Genomic DNA, 14,644 nt, shown 5'->3' on the forward strand with positions numbered 1-14,644 from the left:
ACTTTCTTGCTGTGCTTTTGTTTTTGTTGTATTTAGGTGGGGTTTTGGGCTTAATTTTTTTCTTTTTGTAACTTTTTTACTTGGAATTTTAATTCATTTAGTTTTATTCTTTTGTTTTTATTGATACAAGTATTCAAGGCTTTGAATTTTCCACTAACACTGCATTAAATGTATCTCAGTGATTCTGGTATGTAGTGTTTTCATGGTCATTGTTTTTTAGAAATTCTATAATTCTGGTTTATATTTTTCCTTTCATGAAAAAGTTCATTGATAGAAGGTTTTTGCTTCCCTTCCAGGTAGCAAGAAAGAGGTTAAGTGTTAAAGTTGTGATTAAAATATTATGCTTCAGTTATTATAAAACCTTAGGGTAGTGGCAAGTATGAATAGCAATGGCATTTGTGAAGTTCCTGGGTCGTAATAGCCACTTGGTAAGTAGCAGCTGAGAATGTTCAGTATTTTTTGACTACCGCAACACGAGACTTACAGAGGAGAAAGGTATCTTGTGGATAAACTGAAATCTCACTTCGCTATTTTCCTTCTTGTTAGTGGGTGTGCACAGCGTCATGAAACACGATGCCATTATGGATGGAGCCAGCCCGGATTACGTGCTGGTGGAGGCAGAAGCCAATCGAGTGGCCCAGGACGCCTTGAAAGCACTGCGGCTCTCTCGTCAGCGGTGTCTGGGAGCAGTGTCTGGGGTTCCCACCTGGACTGGCCACAGGGGAAGCTCTGGTGCACCAGCGGGACTAAAGTAAGCGAGTGCTGCCTGCAGTGCTTGTGAGAGGCTAGCTGAAAACAAGGTCAGGGCAGGTGTGGATGCTTAGTCTCCTGTGTGTCTGCAGTGATAGAAAGTCCCTTGGGGAGGGGTTGCGTCAGCCAGGTTTGGGTGACCTGGGGAAATGCCATTGTAATTTTACCTTCTTACTTGCTTTCATGTCCGTTTTTCCAAAGTGACTTTTCATGGGAAGGAGAAGTGATCAGTTTTGTTTGAACGATGATGTTATTAGAAATAGCAGGAGATACAGAATAACAATTAAACTTTAATAAGATAATTAGCAAGTTTACAATAATTAGTAATTACTCTGCTATTCAGTATGCTCTTTTAGAGTAATTTTCTAAAAGGGTGATTTCCATCGTATGTTGAATGAAGCTATTGAGTGGTTCTCACTCTGAGAGGCGGAGGCTGCTTCCCAGGAGAGCGCAGTGGAGGAACTGGGCCAGGGCAGACACGGCACGGCGTGGAAGAATAGCCGTGCACGGGAAAGCGTTTCCAGGAGGTTCGTGGTTGAAACAGTGTTTTGATCTCTAAGTCATAAAAGCAAACATTTAATCTGCTGTGATTCCTTTCTTTATTTAGGAGTAGATTTGGTCAGAAAAGAAATTCTAAATTTTCTGTGCAGCATCTTTCTTCAGCGTCTCCAGCAGAGAAGTACCAGGTAATGTGATAGGTTTTCTACTTTTCAGGGTGAGACTTGCTTGATGGAAGTACCATGACAATTTCCCCCGATTCTGATGTGAAGAAAATGGTTATCGCATGATGGCACTTGATACTGTGTTGTATGCTCTGATTTATGATGTACTTTCATTGGAATCTAAAAGAGCCACCCAACTTCCTAAAAGACAAAAGTCTTTAACCCGAGATCTGTGGCAGCGTGTGTTTTGCCCTCAGAGGTTAATATATGAGGATAGGTGTACCAGTGCTAGCACAGCCTGCCCGTCTGGAGGGGAAGTGCCAGCTCCAGAGACCACTGCCCTCTGGAATGAAGGTCCAGAAAGCCACCTCGAGTGTTGTCTATAATTCACTAGTTGCTAGAGCAGAGTGCCCGTCTCTCTCCCTGTTCTAGAATGCCCTGCAGTACTGCAATGCCCTTGAGTACTTCAGTGGGTAAAACTGTGCCAGACTGCACCATTCAGTACTTTCTTTGGTCTTTCTGATAGAGGATTACGTTAAAACTCCTGGGTTCAGACTCTAATTTTGAATTAATATAAACATACTTAGGAATAGAGAACTTTTTGACTTCCCATGTTACATGCTTTTAGCAGTAGGGATTTGAGGCCCTTGCAAAGTTAGATTTGTGTTGTTTTAAGGAAACTCACATTAGGTGTAAGGTAGGAAAAGAATATGAAGACTTAAAAGTGAGGGAAAGTAAGTGTAGCTGTGATAGTGATAGTTCCTCATCCACAGTGTGTAGATCAGGGTCCATTTGGAAGGAAGAACAGGAAAAGCCCACAAGCACTGCAAGTTGTCCCAGGCCTCCTAGAGACAGATTTCCTAGGAACCTTGCCTGGGAGCCACTCGCTCCACTCTGTCTTCCCCCTCACTGTGCAGAGGGCACAAGTGGTGACCAAAGGGCATGGCCCAGTTGTCCTTTTAATTTATTTATTGTTTTTAGGAAGTGCTCTCTAACGGTGGGAGGATCGAGTGCTGCATTAGATGGGCTCTCCATCTCGCCCCATCAGCCTCACCACCCTGGCACACGTGTTATCTCGTGGCCTGTCACAGCCTTTGGGGGAAGCAGGTGGGAGCAGAAACTAGAAATGAAATATGTCAATGCGGTGACCTTCTTTCTCCAGGATGGCATAATGAAAAAGGAAGGAAGAGGTAATGTCCCTGAGCATTTTAGCGGAAGAGCAGAAGATGCAGAGTCTTCATCTGGGGCCCTCACCTCCTCTTCACTCTTGGCTAAAATGAGAGCTAGAAATCACCTGATTCTTCCAGAGCGGTTAGAGAGTGAAAGTGGGCACCTTCAGGAGGCTTCTGCCCCGCTCACCACAGAACATGATGACCTTCTGGTGGAAATTAGAAACTTCATTGCTTTTCAGGCCCATGTTGATGGCCAGGCCAGCACTAGGGAGATACTGCAGGAGTTTGAATCCAAGCTGTCTGCGTCACAGTCTTGTGTCTTCCGAGAACTGTTGAGAAATCTGTGCACTTTTCATAGAACTTCTGGTGGTGAAGGAATTTGGAAACTCAAGCCAGAATACTGTTGAACAACATTGCTTCCTCAACTTGCGGTTCTCTTTTTCTAATGGAAATTTCTGATTGTTAATTGAATTAATATTCATGTTTCTTGACTGAAGTTGGCTGCACTTAATGTTTACTTTGCATGACATCTACCTCAAAATTAAAACTGTAAGGAAGAAGAAATTCTTCTCCGAAACTTAAAAGTTTTAATAATGCTAACTAAAGCAGAAAATACTTGGATTGATTTTTTTTTTTTGGGGGGGGGGGACTCTGAATTATGTTATGAAATCAGGGACCAAGCATTTACTCCTTGGAGCACATTTGTTCCTTTACCCTAAAGATGTTGTCAGGGAGCACATTTGGAAGTTAGCAGAAAAGAATTCTTTTTATTGGTGCTGAAAATAGGTTTTACATTCATTCAGACTTGTCCAATAAATTAGTTCATCAATATCTGATAACAGCATTATTTTGATACATAACTTTTAAACATTTAACTTTGTTTGCCACCCAAAAATAGATCAGATTTATCTGTTATTTGTTAATCATATTAGTTGCCTTTAAACAGTCCTCTTTTTAAGGCACTGTTAAATTGGCAGGTATTTTTATTCATAAAGCATGAAATAGTGTGGTAATAAATGATAAGACAGATATTTGTGGAAAGTTGTAGTGTATTCAGTTTACTATGGCTTTAAGCAAAGGGCATCTTTTTTTGACTGTTGATTTTAGCAAATGAAATGTGTTGTTAAAAAATCCAAGGAGAACCAAAAGTCAGTCCATAAAACCACACAAAGGCATGCGCACTAACATCACGGTGTCGTTCCCATGGAATGACCCCACTCTGGGCCCCTCTCTGTGTGCAGGCTGGCGGGGGTCTTTGACCCTTTCTGCTTTCTGTGTGGAGCCAGCCTTGCCAAGGGTGCTGACCGTGTCCTGTCGGAGCCCTGGCTCTCCTGCTGGGTTGTCTTCTCCAGTTGCCATCATCTTGTGCCTACTTTTGTGACACGACACTCACTGTGTCATTCGCTGTGATGCTCATTCCTATTTCCATGGTGTGGTTTTCACCTGAGGCTGTTCTGTTTCTGACTGTGGCTTATGTGTTTATGGGTGTGTGATGGTGTTGCCTTGGTCCTCCATTTATTTTCTTATTCTTGTTTTTCTTGCTTCCTTTTTATGGTAATTTTATTCTCTCATCTCTGAAGTCTTGTTTTGTTGAATTCACTGTATTCTTTCGATTTCTTCTGTAGCCATCACAGTGTAGTTTGTTTCTTGGGTTTGTCTTCTCCGGCTGCTGTTTCTCTTCTCTCATTTTTCTGTGTTGTGCTTGTCTTCCGCTCATGCCATTTCTTTACATCTTGCTCAGGCTTAAAGTGGACAGCTGTGTCCAGATCTTCTGTTTGCTCTTCCCTGTGACCCAGAGAGGAGGCGTCTGGTCTGGGAAGCCGCGCTGGGCTGTGTGAGGCTTTGTGGGAGGACACAGGTTTTGCTTTCACTGCCCTGATGTTTTCTTAGGCCAAGAATCATTTCCTTAGACAGAGTTGTCCTAGTTGGAGACGTGGTTCTTGCCAGAATTTTCTACTTTTTTTGGATTCTAGCTTGTTCAGTTTTATTCTATTTTTAGTTTGGTTCATATATATTTAAGGAGAAAGATTATATTATTTTGGCAACTTTGCCATCATTATCTTAGAAGCCATAGAAGGAATTTTTAAACAGATCAATAAATCTTAAATTTGAGTACTTGGCTGAGAAAGGAGTCAAAACTCATGACTCGTTTATTTCTGGGAACCTGTCTGTTTATTTTTATTTTTATAATCATTAGCATGTAAGGAAATTGTGTCCCCTTTGTTCTCAGGGTGAAGTACGGACCCAGTTCATGAGTGTGACACGTTTGGGCATCATATCTATAGTGTCTGAAATCTAAGTTATACTGAGCTAGAGAAGATGTAACCTTCTCTTCAAGTGAAAAATACTGTCCAAAGTTACAATGCAGTAAGAGCAAGGTGGTTCTTGTTCCAGTTCTGGTCTCAGTTCTGCCGCTGACGTGCAACCTTGCGTAGGTGGTGTCTCTGTATGGAAATCTGTACACATTGTCATTGTGCGACCTAGATGGAAAGCAATGCTGTAAGTAGATTGGTTTTTAACAATATAGAGTAACTTATTTAGAGAAAATATAAGTTTTAGAACTTTAAAAGCTTTGTACAATGTAGATAGATTTAATGTACTTAACATGATATATTGGTACAAATAAAGAATTTTAAAATTTTGTCAAATTTTTAAAAATTCCCTAGCTAGTTACATGAATATACCATCACTGTTAAAAAATTTCAAGCAATACTCCACCTCCCCACCCCTACGCCAGTCTTGCTCCTGTTCCAGAGCTAAGTACAGTACCACATTTGGTGTGTGTTCTTCCAGGCTAGTTTCCATGCATTTAGAAAAACAGGTGGCACAGATGCTGCTATAATGTCTGTCTTGCCCTTCTTCCATGATGGATAAAATTCCTGAGTTTTACCCAGACACATGGCTGCTCGGCTAGAGACTGTACTTCTCAGCCTTTCTTACAGTTCACTGTGGCCACATGACTGTTTTAGGCAATTGGATGTGAGTAAAACTTCCAGGTTGGGCCCTTAAATAAGGAATTGGGGTATACACTCTCCTTGACGCTCCCCTCTTGCTGGCTGGGAGGCCAGGTGGGAGCTTTTGAGTTGCTGGTATCTCGAGAGAGGGAAGTCGTGTGCTGAGGACGGAGCACTCGGCCTGGCAGTCTTGAACTGCTTTCCTTTGCCCTGTTAGTAGTCAAATACATAACTGACTTCTTTAAACCACTCTTTTAAAGTCTGTTACGTCAGCTAGTTTGTATATATAATTGACATTAATGGGATTATACCGTCTTTATTTTGCAGCCAACTTTTCCTTTCATATGCCAGACATTTTTATTCTTAAAAGTATAGCTCTGGCTTCATGAATTGCTGGATTAAAAATGATATAGATTTTAAATGTTAATGGGTACAGTGAAGTTGCTTCCTTCAGTCCACACTCCATGAAAGGACCTGTTTCTTCACAGCAGTCCTGAAATATGGACATTTTTCAGAGAAAACTGTAAAACTTTATTGAGAGAATTTAACAAGTCACATTTTCAGTGTAACAGCATGTGTGGCTTCAGATTGTCTTCTTTTTAACTTAGGGCTGTCCATGGCGGGCTTCTGGAGTTTAGCACTCTCTGGGTTAGCTGGGGTCTTCCCGTTCACATCTGGACCATCCCCACACTCACCCCCCACCCCCCCCCACCCCACCCCCCGGTCTGTTCCAGCCCGTTTCCTGGGATCACCTTCAACCACAGGCACCCTCTCCCCCTTGTCCGGATTCAGCTTCCCGACTCTGTCGGTCGTTCCTCTTGATGCTGGGATACTGGGCAGCCATGTTTCAGCCCAGATGGAGGATTCTTGACCATCTCCTCTTCCTCTGGATCTCGATCTCACACATGCTCTCATTTTCCAGGCTGTGATTAGAAAAGCGTGACCTGAAGACTGTACACTTGCCATGAGGCAGCAGAGAACCTGGTAGAGAATCAAGCTGTTTTTTTTTAAACCAAGCTTGTGATTGAAATTACTTTGTTTTAAATTGAATTTCTCTTTTTTTGTTGTTGTTGTTTGTTTGTTTGTTTGTTTGTTTGTTTTTTGAGACAAGAGTCTCACTCTGTTGCCTGGGTTAGCATGCCATGGCATCAGCCTAGCTCACAGCAACCTCAAACTCCTGGACTCAAGTGATCCTCCTGCCTCAGCCTCCCAAGTAGCTGGGACTACAGGTGCGCACCACCATCCCTGGCTAATTTTTTTATTTTTAGTAGATACAGGAGCTCACTTTTGCTCAGGCTGGTCTCCAACTCCTGAGCTCAAGCAGTCCTCCCACTTCAGCGTCCCAGAGTGCTGGAATTACAGGTGTGATCCACCACACCTGGCCTCTGATTTCTTTTAAAACCAAATATTTCCATATTCGTTGGCTATTTGTAAATCTCTGTGTTGCCTGTTTGTGTCATATTTGCTTAGTTTTCCTATGGATTATTTATCTTTTAGGGTTACTCCCTCAAACAGAAATGAAAAGGCAGTTGTTTCAACTATCAATGAATAGTCCATTCTTTTCACCACCAACTTGAGATGACAACTTTCCACACATCACATGCTGTTTGTTACTAAGTGTCTATTTCTAGCCAGTGGACCCAGATGTTGGTTCTGTCAACTGCACTCTTTTCACACTGTCATTTGGCTTTGCACTGTGTTTTGCCTTCTGTGGGCAACTGCTGCTTCCTTTTTTCCCCTCTTCAGTGTCTTATTCTTGTGCATTTTCTGTTCTAGGTGAATCAAAGAATCAGTTTACTAAGTTCTGATAAAATTTTTTATTGGGATTATATTAGTTTATATGTGAATTTGAAGATAATAGACTTCTTTATAACTAATATAATTTTTCCCATTAGTATCCTGATAGGCATCATTATATTAGAGTTTTATATTCTTGAATAAAATTTTAATAACTTCATAAAGGTCTTCCACATTTCATATTAGACTTATTCCTAGGTATTTTATAGATTTTTTGCTGGGGATCTTTTTTCTTTTATATAAAAAATGTGGAGAATTAGAACATCTATATATTTGCTTTATTTATGATGTTGTTTGTCATAGAGAAGTTTTTAAATGTAGTAAATGCAGTCTTGCCATGTTTTGTTCTGTTTCTTTAAGAACCCCCTTCCCTAACCAAAGGTCATGAATACATTCTCATAGATTCTCTTCTCAGTTCTACATGGATAGCTAGTTTTCTGAGCACCTTTAAAGAAATTGTTCATCCTTTCCCTCTTGATTTGGGTATCATTATATCCAATTCCATACAACTATGGGAATGTTTCTGGGCTCTGTCTTCTATTAAATGGGTCCGTTTATCTAACTTTACCAGTAACCCACTGTTTTAATCATTGTGGCCTTAGAATTGGTTATCACAAATGGTAGAATGATTCCTCTCATCTTCCAAAAATGCCTGGCTTGTTCTCGGACTTTTCTTTTATATATATATAATTTTGGGATCAGCTTGTCATATTTGTATTTTATTGTTTGTGCATTTGTCATGACTGTACAGGTTAGTTGGGGAGGATTGTTTATGAACAGGCCATACCACTCCATTTATTTATTACATATATTTATTTATAAAGACATAATTCTGTTGTGGCTTACATTTTGTAGTAAGGTTGTGCATATCTTAGTTTTATTCCTAACCTAGTTTTTGTTGCTATGGTAAATGACATTTTTAACAATCACATTTTCTAGTTCATAAGTTGGTTTTTACATACTGATCTAGTATCTAGCAACCTTACTGAACTTTTTTATCCTAATTGTCTCTAAATTGCTTTGTATGCAATGAGCATGTCAACTGGAAATAATGACAGTTGTATTTCTTCCATTCCAATGCTCATGCTTTATATATTTCCAATATAATAATGAATATAAATGGTGACTGTTGGCATCTTTGTTTTGTTACTGACATTCAAGATAAACTTCTAAAGTTTGACTAATAAATATGCAGTTGCTGTTGTTTTCTGGTAGCTAGTCTTTATCAGGTTAAGGAAATGCTCTTTCTAGTCCTGAATCTAGTGCTGAATTTTATTAAAGGCTTTTCCTGCATCTCTTGATATAATTGTGTAGTTTTTATCCTTTAATCTCTCTCTTGGTGTAATAAAGTATACAAATTTTCTAACAGAAAACATTCTTTAGACTTCCACTTCCAGAATGGAAGGATGAAGGGCCCTGTAGACCCACTATCCAAGAATCAACCATAGCTGGTTGATTGTAAGAAACACCTTCCATCTCCCCACCCACAAAAACATTTAATGTCTCTGGAAATTGCCCTAAAAGCAGATAGCAAATTAACATTTATTCAAGAAAATCTAAATCTTGGTAAGAACAGTGAGAGTCTGTGACACTTGAGCCACACCCACTCTCCCCCTCCTTCCCTGCCATTTCAGTGTGATGACAGATGCCTCAATAGAGGTGGGTGTAACCAAGAAAATAGGGTTCCCTCTCAGCCTCAGTCCAGGGATATGGGGAGGAGCAGGCTGCCAGCATTTTTCATTCCCTCCAGCCCCAAGTGGCAGGGGCTAAATTCATGAAGTTAAAACGTATAATTAAAAAATGTGCTAGAGGTGCCCAATAGTAGATTTGACAAAAGAAATAGCCAACTTGCAGATAGATTGAGAGAGAGAATGCTATTCAAAGAAAAGAGGGGCAAAAGAATGAAGAAACATGAGCAAAGCCTCAGAGAAATGTGAGACATCATTAAGTGTATATGTTGTGGGAGTGCAAGAAGGATAGGAGAGAGAGAAGAAAAAATATTCAAAGAAATAATGGCCGAAATACTCTCCAAATTTATTGAAAAATACCCAGAAAGCTCAGTGAACTCCAAGCATGATAATTACACAGGGACCCACAGACACATCATACTAAAAGTGCTGAAATCAAAGACAAGGAGAAAATCTTGAAAGCAGCAAGTGAAAAAAGATGCATCACTTAGAAGGGAATAAGATTTACACCTGACATCTCAGAAGAAACAACGGAGGCAGGAATGCAGCGATGATGTTCAGAGTACTCAGAAACACACAAAACTGTCAACCAAGAATGCTATGTCCAGCAAAAGTATTATACAAAAGTGAAAGTGAAATGAAGATTTTTCCCAGATAAACAAAAACAGAAACATTGTTGCTAACAGACCTGCCTAACAAATACTAAAGGAATTTCTTCAGGCTGAAAGCATACGTGGCTTCAGGGAGTAATTCAAGTCCATATAAGGAGCACCAGTAAAAGCAATTATGTAATTATAAAAGGCATGTAAATGCATGTATTCTCCTTTCCTCTCTAAACTGATTGAAAATACAATTGTGTAAAATAATATGTATATGTATTGTTGGGCTATAACAAACAGAAATGTAACATTGTATAACATTTGCCAAAACAGCACAAAGGAGGTGGCTGGGAGCAAAGGGATAGTAGGCTAATGAAGTGATGACAGATGGTACGGTAATACTTACAACAATGTGCTGTTGGATTTGTAACATTAATAGATATAATATCTATAACCAAAATATTGCAAAAAGGGGGAAAGGGAGTAGAGCTTAATGAGAGTAAACTTTATGTTTTGGAGTTAGCTAGTATAAATCTGTAATAGATTCTGATAAATTAAAATGTATATGGTAAACCCTAGAGAAACCACTAAGAAAATAACTCCAAAAATACAATGGAAAAATCGTTAATGATGTTAAAATACTACCTTAGAAAATATTCACTCAATACAAAACAGTAAAGGAGGAAGAGAGAAACATGGGACATATAGAAAATAAAAAGTAATGTATATCCAACTATATCAATAATAAACGTTGGTAGATTAAATAATCCAAAAGGCAGAGATTGTCAGATTGGATTATAAAATATGATCTAACTATGTTGTCTATGAGAGATACACTTTGGACTCAAAGACAAATAGATTTCAAGTCAAAGGATAGAAAAAGATAAATCATGCAAACAACCATCACAAAAATGCTGTAGTGGGCTATACTGATACCAAACAAAATAGACTTTAAAAGAAAAATGCTACTAGAGGTAAAGAGAGACATTTTATTATGATAAAAGGGTCAGCCCATTTAAAAGATATAACGGTTATAAACATATATATACATTTTATGAGAGAGCACCAAAACACATGAAGCAATACCTGGCAGAAATGGAAGGAGTTGGCCACGATAATAGTTGGGGACTTCAATACCCCATTTCCAATAATGAATAGAACAACTAGACAGAAGATTAACTATGAAATAGAGCACTATAAACCAACTAGACCTTGCAGACATCTATAGACTGCTTCACCCAATGACTACAGCTATTGTTAAGTGCATATGGAACATTATTCAGGATAGGCCATAAAACTTCAATACATTTAAAATGATAAATACACAAAGTGTGTTCTGTGATCACAATCACAGAGTTGAATTAGAAATCAAAAATGGAAAATCTGAGAAACACATATGAGGAAATTAAACAACACCTACTAAATAGCCAGTAGGTCAAAGAAGAAAACAAAAAGGTAATCAGAAAATACTTTTGAGATGAATGAAAATGAAGATACAACACACTAAAACTTATAGATGCAGCTAAAATAGTGCTGAGAGGGAAATTTATAGGTGTAAATACCTATTTAAGAAGAAATAATAGAAAAACATTAAAAAAAACCCACAGAATTGGAGAAAATATTTCCAAATCGTGTATCTGATAAGGGACCTATGTCTGTAATATAGTTTTTAAAATTTCTTAATTAAAAGACTAATAAGTTGCCCTGGCATGGTAGCTCATGCCTGTAATCTTAGCATTATGGGAGTCCGACACGGGAGGATTGTTTGAGCTCAGGACTTAGAGATCAGCCTGAGCAAGAGTGAGACCCTGTCTCTACTAAAAATAGAAAGAAATTAGCTGGACAACTAAAAATATATATATAAAAAAATTAGCTGGGCATGGTGGTGCATGCCTATAGTCCCAACTACTCGGGAGGCTGAGGCAGGAGGATCGCTTGAGCCCAGGAGTTTGAGGTTGCTGTGAGCTAGGCTGACGCCATGGCACTCTAGTCTGGCAACAGAGTGAGACTCTGTCTCAAAAAAAAAAGACTAATAAGTCTATTAAAAATAGGCAAAATATCTGAATAGGCATTTCTCCAAAGAATGTATAAAAATGGCCAATAAACACATGAAAAGATGCTTGGCATCATTAGTTATCAGGGAAATGCAAATCAAAACCACAATCAGATACCACTTCATACTCACCAGGGTGGCTATAATCAATTTTTTAAAAAAGTCAAAAGGTAAGTATTGGCAAGGATGTGGAGAAACTGGAACCCTTATACATTGCTGGTGAGAATGTAAAATGGTGCAGCCACTGTGAAAAACTTTGGTGGTTCCTCAAAAAGTTAAACAGAATCACCATACGACTCAACAATTACATCCCTCAGTGGAATATTCCTAAAAGCATTGAAAACTGGTACTCAGGAGACAAAAATGTAAGTAAAGGTGACTCCTGGATACCTGCTCCCAGAGAAAGAGGCGTAGATCTCGGTCTGCTAGACATGAGTGGATCACTCCCCTACAAGAACAGCATTCTGAATCAGCAGAGAATCAGCATAGAATCAGCGTGGGACACACAAAACGGGGGGAAAAAAGGTGAATGGGAGCTAGGATTGCAAAATCTGGAGAGTGCAAGACAAGCAATAGAGAATAGAGCGTGTGATGGCTGCGCCTGCCTGGCCAGTGAGTGCAGTGGGATCAGATCCACAGGAGAATGTCCTGCCTCCCCACTGACCTCCACACCCACTCAGACAGGAACCTGACTGAAGTCAGTGCAAAATCGTGGCAGGAGACGTGGGGCTTCGTGGAGAATACAATAGTGGGAAGCATCTTGAACCCCCCAGAACTCTGTGCCAGGACTGCACTAGGCAAGGGAGGAACTGGTCTGAGCTGCCACTGGAGAGAGTTAGGAGACAGGTAACTTGCTTCCGGCAGTCAGCAGGACCAGCACAACGGAGGTGAACGCTAAGTAGGGGACTCTAACCTGGAAACCACTGCAGGCGAATAGGCCCACTCAGGGTGGGTCAGAAAGAGCGAGAGCTGCTGCTGGACAGGCGTGAGATTGTGGGAGGGCGACATAAAAGAGACAGTGAGGCATCCTGATGATGCAGCTCCCTGATCCGGCACCGGCCAACTCCTGAACTGTCACCCCCAGTGCTAGCACTCATGTGGATGGCCTTTGGGTAGATTACCGAAAAGCAGAAAGGATACAACTCTAATAAGCTCCATCAGGAACGCAAAAGGAGAAATTACAACTGATGCCACAGAGATACAAGATATCATCTATGAATTCTACAAAAAGTTTTATGCACACAAACTGGAAAATGTGGAGGAAATGGACAAATTTTTAGAAACACACAGCCTCCATAGGCTCAACCAGGAAGAAACAGAATTCCTGAACAGACCAATGTCAAGTACTGAAATTGAAACAGCAATAAAAAACCTTCCTAAAAAGAGAAGTCCCAGACCAGATGGTTTCACACCCGAATTTTACCACACCTACAAAGAACTGGTGCCTGTCCTGCAGAAATTATTCCACAACATTGAGAAGGATGGAATCCTCCCCAACACATTTTATGAAGCCAACATAATCCTGACACCAAAACCAGGAAAGGATGCAACAAAAAAAGAAAACTACAGGCCAATATCCCTTATGAATATAGATGCAAAAATTCTCAAAAAAATCCTAGCAAACCAAATGCAGGTGCTTATCAAAAAAATAATCTTTCATGACCAAATGTGCTTCATCCCAGAGATGCAAAGGTGGTTCAACATATGCAAATCTATAAATGTAATTCACCACATAAATAGAAGCAAAAACAAAGACCATATGATCCTCTCAATAGACACAGAAAAAGCATTTGACAAAATTCAACTCCCTTTTATGATAAGAACACTTAACAAAATAGGCATAGACGAGGCTTACCTAAAAATGATACAAGCCATTTATGACAAACCCACAGCCAACATCATACTGAATGGGGAAAAATTGAAAGCATTCCTACTTAGAACTGGAACCAGACAAGGTTGCCCACTATCTCCACTGCTGTTCAAAATAGTGCTGGAAGTCCTTGCTAGAGCAATTAGACAAGAGAGGGGAATTAAGGGCATTCAACTGGGGGCAGAAGAGATCAAACTCTCACTCTTCTGTGATGATATGACATTATATTTAGAAAACCCCAAGGATTCAACAAAGAGACTCCTGGAATTGATAAATGAATTCAGTAAAGTCTCAGGATACAAAATCAATACAAACAAATCAGAGGCATTCATATATGCCAATAACAGTCAAACTGAGAACCAAATCAAAGACTCCATACCCTTCACAATAGCAATAAAGAAAATAAAGTATCTAGGAATATATTTATCTAAGGAGGTAAAAGACCTCTACAGGGAGAACTATGAAACACTGAGGAAGGAAATAGCAGAGGACATAAACAGGTGGAAAACCATACCATACTCGTGAGTTGGCAGAATCAACATTGTTAAAATGTCTATACTACCCAAAGTGATCTACAGAGTCAATACAATCCCTGTTAAAATACCAACATCATTTTTCACAGATATAGAAAAAATAATTTTACACTTTGTATGGAACCAGAGAAGACCCCATATAGCAAAAGCAATCCTAGGCAAAAAGAATAAAACAGGAGGCATCAATTTACCAGACTTCAAACTATACTACAAGGCTATAGTAATTAAAACAGTATGGTACTGGCACAAGAACAAGGACATAGACTTATGGAACAGAACTGAGAACCCAGATATAAAACCAGCCTCATATAGCCATCTAATCTTTCACAAAGCAAACAAAAACATACACTGAGGGAAAGAATCCTTATTCAATAAATGGTGCTAGGAGAACTGGATAGCCACATGTAGAAGACTGAAACAGGATCCACAGCTTTCACCTCTCAAAAAAATCAACTCACGGTGGATAACAGACTTAAACCTAAGGCATAAAACTATAAGAATTCTAGAGGAAAACGTTGGAAATATTCTTCTAGACATTGGCCTAGGGGAAGAATTTATGAAGAAGA

General features: G+C 39.5%; 1 protein-coding gene across 2 annotated transcripts in view; it reads left to right on the top strand.

Annotated features, from left to right (window-relative positions):
• The window catches only part of ERCC6 (ERCC excision repair 6, chromatin remodeling factor), a 74,875-nt gene extending 71,714 nt beyond the window's left edge, over nucleotides 1-3,161 (top strand). For both annotated transcript variants that reach the window (XM_045567837.1, XM_045567838.1), the window contains 3 exons: nucleotides 547-751; nucleotides 1,358-1,436; nucleotides 2,575-3,161. In XM_045567837.1, the coding sequence (XP_045423793.1) occupies nucleotides 547-751; nucleotides 1,358-1,436; nucleotides 2,575-2,991 (701 nt within the window). In that variant the 3' untranslated portion in view covers nucleotides 2,992-3,161. The remainder of the gene's footprint in view (nucleotides 1-546; nucleotides 752-1,357; nucleotides 1,437-2,574) is intronic.
• The last annotated feature ends 11,483 nt before the right edge of the window (nucleotides 3,162-14,644 follow it).

The sequence above is a fragment of the Lemur catta genome, chromosome 14, assembly GCF_020740605.2.
Source record: "Lemur catta isolate mLemCat1 chromosome 14, mLemCat1.pri, whole genome shotgun sequence".
Classification (NCBI taxonomy): domain Eukaryota; kingdom Metazoa; phylum Chordata; class Mammalia; order Primates; family Lemuridae; genus Lemur; species Lemur catta.